This window comes from Meriones unguiculatus, chromosome 17, assembly GCF_030254825.1.
Source record: "Meriones unguiculatus strain TT.TT164.6M chromosome 17, Bangor_MerUng_6.1, whole genome shotgun sequence".
In the NCBI taxonomy this organism is placed as follows: Eukaryota; Metazoa; Chordata; class Mammalia; order Rodentia; family Muridae; genus Meriones; species Meriones unguiculatus.
Window position 1 is genome coordinate 94,471,094 of NC_083364.1, and position 12,499 is coordinate 94,483,592.

Sequence of the window (12,499 nt, forward strand, 5' to 3'; positions counted from 1 at the left end):
TCTATGACCGGTCCTGCTGTGTCCTGCCAGTGCCCCAGGGCAGTGATGCTCTAGGTTCCAACCTTCTTATCCCCCTACTCACTGTGACTCCCGACGCTGTCTGTTAGCATCTTTGGCAACTGCAGAGGGCCAGGCATGTGTTTCCATGAGTGGGAGATGTGCAGAAAGCTTTTCAGAGTGGTCTGCGGCGGCAGAACAGTGATGTGGCCACAGGGACTCAACACTGAGATGCTAGCCACAGTTCGCATGTGGAGGAAAGAATTAGTCAGAAATTCCTCAATCACCACCAAATCTTGCTTCCTCTGCTTACATAAAGATCATGTGGCAGGTTTCAGGTTGGACATGTATGTATTTTCCACTTCATGTCTGCAAATTCCATCTTTTCTTTTCCTCATTGTTGTGTGTATCCTCTCTCTCTCTCTGTCCATCTGCCCATCCATGTGTGTAGACTGAAGGACAGCCTTGGTTTTTGCTGTTTTAGGTTTCTACCTTTCATTTTGTTTTGTTTGAAACAGTGTCCCTCTCCAGCCTGGAACTTGACAGGTATGCTAGGCTGCTGGCCAGCAAGCCCCAGGGCCCTGCCTGGGATAGGAAACCCACACCACTACTCTGGCTTTTTATTGGGTTCGAGGAGTTGAACTCAGGTCCTCACATTCATATCATAAGTGCTTTACTGACATAGACATCTTTTTAGCCTGTCTTGTGTTTAAAAAAGAGAACTATAACACTCCTGCAAATGCCTTCACACCTCTGGAACCCACCTTGGGTGCTTGGCCCTGCTCCCGGGGCCGTTATGCCTCAGCAGCCAGGGCATATTAGAAGTACTCCTGGAAGGGCCTAGCCTTGAACTTGAAGTGATTTGTGGAATATATTTCCATAGTGTGTTGTAGTGGGCTTCACTTGGCATCTTAGAAACAGACAAAATTGATTTGCCGAGCACAGGTGCTTGTCCAATTGTTTATTTGCCATTCATATGGGTTTTAATATTGAAGTTACAGAAAAGACTGTAGTACAAAGAAAGGAACCCTTTAATACTTAGGGCTGCCCCGCACTGGCTGTGCGTGATACCCCAAGAGCACGGGCCCAGCTCACTGACTGTGCAGTGACAGCGGCAATGGGTGTCCGCTTTCCTGGGCTCCTGAGGGGGATCTGGAACATTCTCTCCTATCTAGTGTGATTTAAGACCTGAGCCTGACAGCGCTGCTTAGGAGGTGTTCTGTATGTTAGTGCCAGGGAGAGAGAGGACTACACACGGATTTCGGGATGCCCCTTGACAGGGCAGTTGCTGGAGGCCGAAGAACTGCATTTTCTGAGATTTTCCTTTTTAGCTTTTCAATACATGTATTTTGCTGTCATTTAAATTTGGAAGTTTATTTTTTTCCATTGATCTTTGTACATCCAGAGTAACAGAAATACCCAACAGTTCATTTGGAGATTTTTTTCACATTCATTCCTCCTAGGACATAAAAAATTAAAAAAAAAATTGGAACCATGCTGTTTATTAGCTGTTTATAAAAGTGAATAAGAAGTAGTTCTTTTAAGTCTAAAATAAACAAGTGGAGAAAAGCATTTTTCTTCTACAATATTTAGCGAACATAAGAAAAAGTCCTTAGAAACACACACAAAAAGTGGAAAAAGTTATTACAGGCATTAACAATATTTTATAATGAAGCTTGAAATCTATTTACATACATAAATACAATTGAGTTTGTTGATACAATTCTTCTGAGGGAGGGATAAAAAAAGACAACTGATCAGCTTTGCCAATACTGACCTGGCTGAAAGAGGGAAGCTATTCCAAACAAGTAACCGACTAACCAGCCACAACCCTCAAACAAATGTATACTCTAGAGTAAACAAAAAGGCATTTTGTTCAGATATGGAAAAATATTCTGAGATTGCTGTCAAACCGTTTATTTTCATGTATAAAAGACCCTAAACATCTCATGCCTCCTGCTGCAAACAAAAAGAACCAAAATAATAACAATAATATCAAACCCCAAAACCCCTAGGACAGAATGTCCTAGGCAAAAAAGATATTTCAAGAAAGAAATCTACAATCCTCAGTTGAGGCCATGTGAAGTCTGAGCGTGTGTTTGTCTGCACAAGATGCTGTGCCAGCCACTCAGCCCCGGATTGTGATCTGTGGAGCTTCGCTGTCATCCACACAGCAAGCAGATTCAAAATGGCTGGCAACGCCTCTGTTCTGCTGGGAGAAACCCATGAGCAAGAGAATGGCTGACTCACCCTGTTCTTTATGCAAATGGAAAAGAACTGAACCTTCCGTGTTCTGAACACTTGGTATGGGGGAGAGAGAGAGCGAGCGTGTGTGTGTGTGTGTGTGTGTGTGTGTGTGTGTGTGCATGCATGGTGGCTCCTTGGAAACCAGGCAGGAGGAGGAAGGTGGAGTTTGGAGGAGGGAAGAGAAGAGAGAGAAAAGATATTGGGGGAGAACAGAGGGTGAGAAAAACAGAAGGAATTAGGTATGTGTTAAAATCATAACTAGGCCTTTATAACAGTAGAAACAACTGTTCTGTTCTCCTTTTCCTGGACCAGTATTCCCAACAGCCCCAGTTACCTCAGAACTGGCCTGTGGGTCTTACCTGAAGACAGTGAACGAGGTGGCACCTTCATGCCCCTGAAGGCAACGAACACAATTTCTCAGGCAGAAAAATATGTGCTGTATGGAATCTACTTTCGAAGCAGTGAGTGCATGATTTTTTTTTTCTGAAATGACCAAATACTACATATGCTGATAAAGGTTTAGAAAGCACAAAACCAGACCTTCCACAAGGTGACAAGCCTCTTGATGCATGGTTTCCAGTGCAAAGGTTCCATGTTTGTGATTATCTGGTTCCTCTCTTATGGTTAGAATTTCTTCCCATACCACAATTATTATGAAAAAAAAATCTTTTTCCTTTGTCTTTCCCTAGCATTTTTTTTTTTTCAGGGCTGGTATGGCAACCTATGCTAAATGAAACATCTAATTTTGGAAAAATAAACTAATGGTCCTTTTCATAAATTAAATTATTTTTTTCTTGATGACAGCATAGCTGCACACATGTCCTGTGGAATAGCTGAGTAAAATTGAAGGAAGGAGGAAGTTATGTGTAATGTGAAAATCTAGTCTGAGTTTCTCCAGATCTCCAATGGGTCTTCTCCAGATAAGAACAACCTGCCATCACAAGTTAGCCTATTACCAAAGTGCTGCTGCTCCGTGTAAAACAAAGAATCAATATATAGATAGATATACATATAGATAACTCAAAACACAAGTTGTTTTTTAAATAAGTCCAGCTGGTTTTGCTGCCTGCAGCCAAAGATCTAATCTGAATGCTTAAATTTATAAAAATAATAATAAAAAAAACCAAACACTGTTCTGAAGTCCTGCTTTCAAACGTTCTTCAGAGTTGACCTGACATCATTTCAACTAATTTAAGAGGTACATTAAGAACAACCAGATCATTTTGAGCACACCTATGTCAAAATCAGCAGTTAGGATTTATCAGTTGTAGAACAACTGGATTTTGACCAAGTCCTCCACTGTACCAATAGTGCCATTACATTTACAGTGATGTGATATGCATCTGAGCTGTAGCCATGGACTGCAAACAGGAATCTCTCCTATCATGCTGCTGCACAGATAAAGTGCACAAACCCCAGAGGCTGGGGCTCAGCCGGGCTGAGGCGACTCAAAGATGCTGGTGAGTGAGCTGCTTCCGGAGTCGCCCTCTCGCACAACCATCTCACTAAGACAGGTAAAGGGAAACTGGCTCCTTCAGGCTTTGGGGCACACTCTCTTAAAACTCAGCCTTTGGCACCTGGTCTTGCTTCTTTTACTTGGATCTTTGGGAATGCAGCCACGAGTTTTGGTTTTCACCAGTGAGCAGGTGCTATTAATGGAAGGCAATTAAAGGATCATAGTCACTGATTTGGGGGTCTAGGTAAATACTAAACCCCTGCCCAACCGCCTGTCTGGATGAGCTCTGTTATGCAGCCTGCCCGAATGAGAAAGCGATCCTCCTCAGAGCTATAATCTTGGCGCCTCTCTGAACTCCCAGCAAAGCTTTCTTTGCCTTTCTTTTTTAAGGGAAGGAGCTAGGTATGAGACCCTTTGTTGAGCCTGGCAGAAAATTTCATACTTACGACCTTGGAGTGACCCTCAGTGTCTAAAATCCGATTAAAAACATTGCTGCATTAGCTACCAACTTGTTTGAATAACATAGGAGGGAGTTTAATGTAAACAATATCTCTAGAAAGCCACGTGATCACATAACCCATCCTTTTTTTTTTCCAGCCATCTTCAATGCAATAACATTTAACTTTGGCTATTATAAAGAAAAATGTAGTACTTGATATTTTTTCTTAATATAAGTACATTTAAATAATTAAAAAAGTATCAACACATATGTAAATGTTCAAACATCGAGATACATAAATATCTAGGGATTTCTTTGTGGAAATACAGTAGTTAAAAAAATGACCCAAACTGTAGCTGTCTCTTTAACAAAACACACACACACACACACACACACACACAAAAACAAACAAAACCCCCAGCTACATGGAAGTCTAAAAGTTAAATAAACCTTACAGAGTAGGGAACCGTGTCTTTCAGTTGGTCAAAGGAAGAAAGAAGCAAGCTCAAATCTATACATGTTTAAAAATAACGACCACCCAGTTGCAAACACGATTTTTTTTTTTTTTTTTGCAATTGATAAGGTGCGGAAAAGAAACTCCTAAATGAGAAATAGATGCCAAAACAGGATGAGCTGCGTCTTCCCCGCCCCTGAGCCAAAAAAAGAAAAAAAAGAAAAAGAAAGAAAAAAAAATTCCACACTCTTTGGAATAAACAACGTGGTTAAAAAGTGAAGTCAAGGGTATAAAATCTTTCTTTTATTCACAGCATTGCTAAATCAGAAGCATTCACAGTTTCCCTCCGGGCATCTTCCTGTTGGCCTCCGAGGGCCCTCCTGGCGGGGGTCTGTGCTTGGACGGCGGGCGGGGGCCGGGCTCAGTCCCTCGGTGGCGGCGCTCAGTAGGGCCGCCACACGGCCTCCTCCAGGCGCGCGGGCGGCATGTTGGTGGGCGAGTTGCTGTGGCTGCCCTCGGTGTCCACCACGTCGCTCTGGCTGGGGAGGCTGGGGTTGAGCAGCGCGGCGCCCGTGGACGCGTTGGTGCAGGGCGGCAGGATGCGCGGGGGCGAGCGCTCGCCGCCCACCATGGAGAACTGGTAGGAGCCGGCCGACGCGCCGTAGTACAGGTGGTAGGAGGGCGAGCCGGTCTGGAAGGGCCCGGCCTGCGCCTGCGAGGAGCCGGGGTAGGGCGGCGGCAGGTAGGTGTGGTAGCGCGAGGCCGAGCCCATGGCCGACATGCCGATGCCGATGCCCGACGTGACGGGCGGCGAGTAGGTGAAGGCGCCGGGGTAGTGCATGCGCGGGTCGGAGATGGACGGCAGCGTGGGGAACTGGCGCGGGTCGCCGAAGGCGGTCAGGTCCGGGGCCGCTGTCGGAGGGTGGGAGAGAGGGCGTGAGTCTGTGGTCAGGGAGGCAAAGGCGCCCTTCCAGGACACACAGGATTGCCCAGAGTGCCCTTGCCCGTGAGGGTGCGCGGGGGACAGTACCCACAGAGCGCGCCCAGCCTCCTGCCGGGAGGAGGGACCCCTGAGATGGCCGCTCACCCAGAGCACAGCTGGGCAGCCACACTACTCAAGATCCTGCCATTTACGAAGTTGGGATTCTGCTGCTGCCAGCAGGGTGGGCCTCTCTGCAGTGCCACCGCGAAGCGCCCTCACCCAGCTTGCTGTCGCACACAGCCCGGCAGACAGTCTGCTGGGGTGGTGCCACGGCGTGCGGTGTGTCCTGACGCTGCGTAGCACAGGTACGCAAGTAGGTGCCTGACCGCCGCAAACGCGGTAGTCTAGTGGCGTGCCTATACCGTACAGGAACGTCTCCCTCCCCCGTTCACACACCGCAGCCAAGTCTGGCTGCGGCAAGTCTGCTCTGTCCTAGGAACTAGGAGTAAGTTTTACTTTTTCAAATAGTTGTGAAACTGCAAAAACAGAAACACGCAAAATTTTTGTTTCTATTTCATTGGTTGAGACATAGGCGTACTCTGCAGCATGAGGTGGCCTTGGGCACCTTCGTGGGTGCGAAATAGCTCCCATTGCTATCCCAGTGACCCAGGACAGCAGGAGCTCTTAAAGCACAACAGTTTCTCTTAAGCCCTTTACTGGTTAAAAAAAAGCCTATCCTCTGTTTATATGAAAACATTAATGTGATTTGTAGATTGGTAATATAATCAGTCCACGGACTCGGGCATAACCGCACTAAGATAACAATGCCCAGTGAATGACATCACAGTAATTCAGGTAGTGATGCCCCATATGCTACCAATAGAACGTACTATACGTAAGTATCTGATAACAATACCATGTCATTGCCCATAGCGTTGAGGTTGGATAACAGGAAGTTGTCGTTTCTGTAGGCCAGTTACCTATTATTTGACAGAACGCATGCTGTGGCAGTGACAGTGTGCATGTGGGTGGTTGGGTGTCACTCTGGATCTACCCTCTGACTTGTTTCCTGAAGGAACAGTGGCATTTGATTTCAGGCCTTTACCTAAGACTTGCTTCTGTTTTCTTTTTAGAGGTAACTTTAGTTTTGATTATGTTTATGCATGTGTGGGTTCGCGCCCACCGGGGCTAGAAGAGGGTGACAGGCCCCCACCTCCCTGGAGCAGTGTATGCTCTTAGCCACCGAGCCGTCTCTCCTGCTGCCGCTTTGCTGGTTTTTAACACAAACAGATATAAAAACTTGTTTGGTCCCGAATGGCCAACTTTCCTTATGAGATTCATTTTGAAAGCACAGGTTTACAAACTGCCCTTGGCTTTCCTTCTGCAGCTCACCTTGTCTGTCTGCACCTCACCCGTGTGCAGGCTGCCTCTGAGGCAGACCGGGAGCTGGGGGGTGGTGGCATGTGCTCCTCAGGGGGTGGTTGGAGACCACTGTGCACTATCGGGCAGCATCTCTGTCCTTTACCCAGGACGTGCCAGCAGTGCCCCTCCCCCACGGAGACATCCCAGAATATGTCCAGACATTGCCAAATAGAGAGAGTGGGTGTAAGGGGTGCACGTCCGCCCCTGCTGAGCCACCACTGCGACTTAGGACTTGTCCCTCAGAATGAGAGCAGGCTTTGAGTCCCACCAGACCACGCAGACACCAGCAACGCAGAGCAGGGCAAGAACTAAACGTTCGAAGTGCTAAACTCTCACTGACTCCAGAGCAGCTCCTTGCTCTGCTGGCATGCGGTCAGGGGCCCCTTCGAGTTGAGCCTGCTGGAGAGAAACTTGAGGGTAGCTAAAAGCTTCCTTTGAAAGGAAAGCTACCGGGTGGATTAATCTGGTTTTGGAAGGCATGGGCCGTGATCAACTTCCTTCTGAGCCCATTATTCCAGCCCGGAGAGCCAGTGTTTGTGTTCTTGTTTCTCTAGCCCCCGCCCCCCCCCAACGATCTTTTATTGCTCTAACACAATTTTACAAAAGGAACTCTTGTGTACATTTGGGGTGAATGTGGAGGAAACAGAGTCCTCATCAGAGAGGTAATTAGAGTTTATAGGAACAGCCGAAGTCTGTAGCAAATCCCTCTCCTAATGAGGAAACCAGGAGTCTGACTTTCAAACAAACACTCCTGTTAATCTTTCCAAAGCGAGTCAGACATGTGGGCAGGGGAAGGCCGTAAACTGACAGTGGTCTGGGGCTGCCCTGGCCCAGCTGCCCCTAGCTTCTTCTCCAGCCAGGCCACACCTCATTCCACAGGGCTCATCCCTGCCCCCTCGCCGAGGCCACGTGTGAGCAAGCCCTGTGTCACTTGTTTTGCTCTCACAGAGAGCCGTGACATGTTTGAGAGTTAACAGGGAGCTTTACTCCATTTTTCCCCCCAACTTATACAGTCCAGGAAGACGCGGAGGTAGGAGGGAAAGCATTAGGCAAATACGATCAATTTGTTGTCATCTGATGCAATGCTCTGGACACAAACAAATGGTTCTGCCCATTATCCCTCTTGCTTCATTTGCCCTGAGACAAAAAGGTGAATCCACTGGAAAAAATGAATGAAAGGTCACCCGTTTCACAGCCATGTCTGAACATGCTCTGCCAGTCCGTTCCAATTACTACATGGTGATGTGGTGATGGTACCGGGTTACTGGAACCCTGCGTGAGTCTGTGATTTGTCATGGAGTAAGGTTACAGTCTCAGCTGCTGGGGCAGAGCATGCTGGAGAGCTGAGATAGTGTGGCATCCCTCTACAGGAGGTCAAGTTCTCTGTCCCTCCCCTCCCTCTCTTCCTCCCCCTCCTCCTTCCATCCCTCCCTGTCTCATTTTCACATACATTGTAATAAAAAGACTTAAGCCCTCTAGATATGTTCAAATTCAAGTGCCCTATTTAAATGCTTTTTTTTATTTACAAGTATTATTTTATTTTCAGTGGCGTGTTTGTGTTTGTTGGGGGTGGGTGGGTATGTGTGGAGTGCAGTGGGCTGGTGGATGCCGAAGGAAGGACGCAGATGCCCTGATGTTACGGGCAGCTGTGAGGCAACTAAGCTAGAGTGGGGCATGGGAAGCGAACTCAGGTACCCTGGGAGAGCAGCAGAGGCTCTGAACTACTGAGCTGTCTCTTGTTTTCATTTTTAAATCTGGTCTGGCCTCTCTTATTACAAATCACCAGCACACAGAATTTACCCACCATGAAGCTGTGGCTCCTCTCTCCTTTTGGCTGGCCTAGTGTCCTCCCCCTGAATCAGTACTGAGGGCAACTGCTCCCCTCCCCCACTCATGGGGAGATTGTGAAAGTAGGAAGTCTGAGGATTAGAAGGTTCAGGTGTTTTCACTGGAAGTACTTCTCCTTGGATGGTGCTAAATATCTGCCGTGACAGAGCTAGTCTTGGCTGTAGAGTCTGACAGGGATGAAAGCAGGCCCAGAACAGGGCCCTCCCACTGCCCCCAAAGGATTAAACAACCTGAGCAGATAATGGTTGCCTTAAAAGGACCCGTGCGTGACTCAGATTAATGCTTGCTGTCTGTCGCCCAGGTTGGCAGCTAAACATTAATTAACAAAAAGAAAAAGAAGGGGGGAAAAGGAAGAAAAGAAGAAGAAAGTTAAGCCGCCATATGACAGTTCCTCTCAGACAAGGTGTGGAGTCTGTCTGCAAGGGACAGAGACAGACAGAGCACAGGTCTGCGGAAGAGAGGAAGGGGGTGGGGCTGGGGGAAGTGGAAGGACCAGCACAGGGTACATCAGGCACAGAGGGGTCAAGTTCGAAAAGCTGTGGGCAGGCAGCCACGTCCTTTCATGGAGCCCAGCCCTGTCATGCCCCAGGTTCATGACAGGCCTTTGAGGCCTGTGCTCGGGGCTTGATTTCTCAAGCTTTGCCAAGTTGAAGCTCACGCTCCTATTCTCTGCCGCTCATGAAAGCTTGCTAATTATCCTCTGGTCTTCCCTGCTGGGTGGCAGAGGGTCACTTTGGCACTGATGTCCTTTTGCTGTCTCACATTCCTGTGCCATAAGCACCTTTCCTTCTAGTGTGTGTTGTTGAAATCCATTAGGAACATCGATGCGATCTGGGCATGTTACTTATTCCGGGTGACAGTGGCTGCTGGTATATTGCCCATGTCATAGCGAATGTTCCCACATCCCACATGTAAGTGGCTGCGCTTGATTAATAAAAAACAAATTAAAAAAATGTAAAGGACATGAAGTTTTGAGGGAGATGCTACAGGGGCGCTGAGGAGGAGGAACGGTGGAGCGATGTGATCAGTCGTATCGTATCCATGTCCGCAGTCCCCAAAGAGCAAACAAAAAGTCTCAAACGCCACTCTTCCACATGACCACTGGCCAGCTGGAGGAGCTGGCCCTAGGTGCCTGTTTTGGATGGTGACCAAGCTGAAAGTATTATGTAACACATTTCAAGGGACAGACCCACACTGGGGACATCTCTAAGGAAAACAGTGAGTGCTTCAGATGTGGGCTGTGGCCAGGGGACATCGCAGTGTCACTGGGAGGAATCTGTGAGAGCTGACAGGCGCTACTGGAGTCAGACTCTGTCCCTGAGGAGGCAGGCTTTTACAAATGGCCAGCTGAATGAATGCCACAGTTCCTATGTTACCCTCTCGGTTCTGCGGATGCTCAGCTGCCATGGCAGTGTTGGCACTGATGGCCTAAAGTCAGGTGGAAACTGAGTGAGTAAGCTGGCTTTTGGATTTCAATCAGCTCCAAGGGCCGGCTGAAGTCAGAGCCTCCCACTGCCCCAGCTGAGACACGTGGCGACATCTGGCAACATTTTCTATTTTTACGTTTGTGGGTGTGGGTGGGGGGAATTGTGAGTGTTCATCTATGAGTGCCCTTGTGTTCGGGCACTGTGCATGTGTGCACATATGTGTGTAGAGGTCAGGGGTCAACCTTGGGTTCTCCTCAGCAGTGGTCCAACCTGTTCTTGTGAGGCAGGGCATCTCCTTGGCCTGGAGCTCTTTGATCAAACTAGTCTGGATACTCAGGTGACTCCATGTCCCCAGTGCGGGGCCTAGAGGCCTGCGCCACTGCATGCCTTTATCCCTGGGTTCTGGGCATCACGATGATCCTCATGTTCTCATGGTAGGGGCTTTACTGACCAAGCCAGCCCCCAGCGCTGGAGAATTCTAATGGACAGACAGAGCACTAGCTACTGGCATCTAGATAGAGGTCAAAGGCGCACAGGTCAGCCCCCCAACAACAAAGCGTGATGCAGCCCAAATATCGGCCTGGTTGCTGGGGGAAGGCAGGCTACTCTAGGCAGGTGACCTGGGATTCTGAGGTCGCGTAGGATCTGCCGGTGGACTCTCCTCTGCCCTTCTGCCCGCGCCCCCAATCTGCTCTAGTCTGCCTCAAGAGCCCCGAAGCAGAATCTCCCTCTCCCCCAGCACACATGCCACAGCACTCTCAGGCCCCCAAAGGGCGAAGCTGTCTGATGTGCTTCACAGTTTGGTGCAGCTCCAATTTCAAAGCCCCAAACAGTAAGTTTCTTCTTCTGCCTTCAACAAAGGACTTTTTTCCTGTAACTCTGATTTCCCTGCCCAGGAGCGAAGGTGAGGGCCCAGCCCAAAGGGCTCCTGGGTTAACTGACTAATATTTAATGAGCTCGTATTAACAACAATTACGCTAACCATGACACCTGAGCTTCCTACCTTGTTTCTAACCTCAGTCTGGACAGCCCTTAGTTGGGAATGTTTATCTTGGGGCATGTTTGTTTCCTACTCCAGCATGTACCCCGTGTGTTGCATGAAGAACCGGCGAAAATTCACCACCACTGGAATGAGCAGCCATGGTCTAGAATTCAGATGGGATGTTGATTTCTTGGCCAAAGGTACAAAATCCTTAGGCCGCTTTGACGGTTCAGAACAGTAGCCCTCAGCCACCAACCTCTCCCAGCAGGCACGAGCAAACTCCAAACACCCAAGTGAGGGACTGGCTAAAGCACGCTGGCCTCCTGTCGGGAAAGATCAGTGCCTGGGCATGGGACCAGTGCGTACGCAGGGCACCTGGTCCATTAGTCACGTCCTGCCAGCTCCTTTCCTGAGCTTCCCTTGCTTCCCGACCTTCCCCTCCAGCCCCGATGCAGATAGGGTTCCAAGTGGCTTACTTGAAAGTCGACTGGAAAGTTCTGCAGAGAGGCTTGTCATGCCGCTGGCACGTCCAGGTGAAATGGGTGTTGCGGGGTGCACGGAAGAGGGGGTGATAGATCCCAGGTACTGGTAAGACTGCTCATAGGACCACGGTGGGGACGGCTGGATCTGCCTCGCATCTGCAGAGAGACAGGGACATGAGTGATGGGTGGCGTAGGGCCAGGCTTTAAAACAAAGAAGTCTTAGCGTGACAATACTATTATTTAAACAGTTAAACATGTAAGTTCACAGCTTGCTCACTTGTATGTAATGAACCCACTAGAATCCAAGTATTTGTTGCCTCCACCGTATGAGAATGGAGAATACTGAAGAATATCTGAAAGAATACTGAAATACATGTTGGATTTGGGGAGATTCTTATTTGATAAAAATAACCTTCCTTCTATATATAAGTATACTGATACTGTGGGAAATGGTTTATACTGGACCCTAGCAGTACTCAGTGACTTCAGGTACCAAACGTGACTCATTCAACTTGGCCAATAATTAGAATTATCATCACCAGAAACATTTCATCAGTTCAGATGGTCGGTCACTTGTGTTCAGGAAGCACAAAGGGATTTGGAATGTGAGGAAACCTTGACAAAAAAAAATGTACATGGGCTTGTAGACATTTCAAATACTACCCCGACAAATGATCACAGGAACAGTAGCAATAGTGATAGTAAAAGGATACCCCCCCAGACAGACAGACGGACAGACAGACAGAAAGCACAGAACACTGAGAGTGAGCTGTGGCGGCCAGGACACAGGCCCCCCAGTGAGGCTGCTCCGTCAAACCAGGCA

The 12,499-nt window shown here is 48.3% G+C and overlaps 1 protein-coding gene across 2 annotated transcripts in view; it reads right to left on the reverse strand.

Moving 5' to 3' along the window:
- Positions 1-943: 943 nt before the first annotated feature.
- The window catches only part of Runx1 (RUNX family transcription factor 1), a 221,627-nt gene continuing 210,071 nt past the window's right edge, over positions 944-12,499 (reverse strand). For both annotated transcript variants that reach the window (XM_060370754.1, XM_060370753.1), the window contains 2 exons: positions 11,671-11,832; positions 944-5,505 (listed from right to left, as the gene is read on the reverse strand). In XM_060370754.1, coding sequence (XP_060226737.1) covers positions 5,036-5,505; positions 11,671-11,832 — 632 coding nt within the window. In that variant the 3' untranslated portion in view covers positions 944-5,035. The remainder of the gene's footprint in view (positions 5,506-11,670; positions 11,833-12,499) is intronic.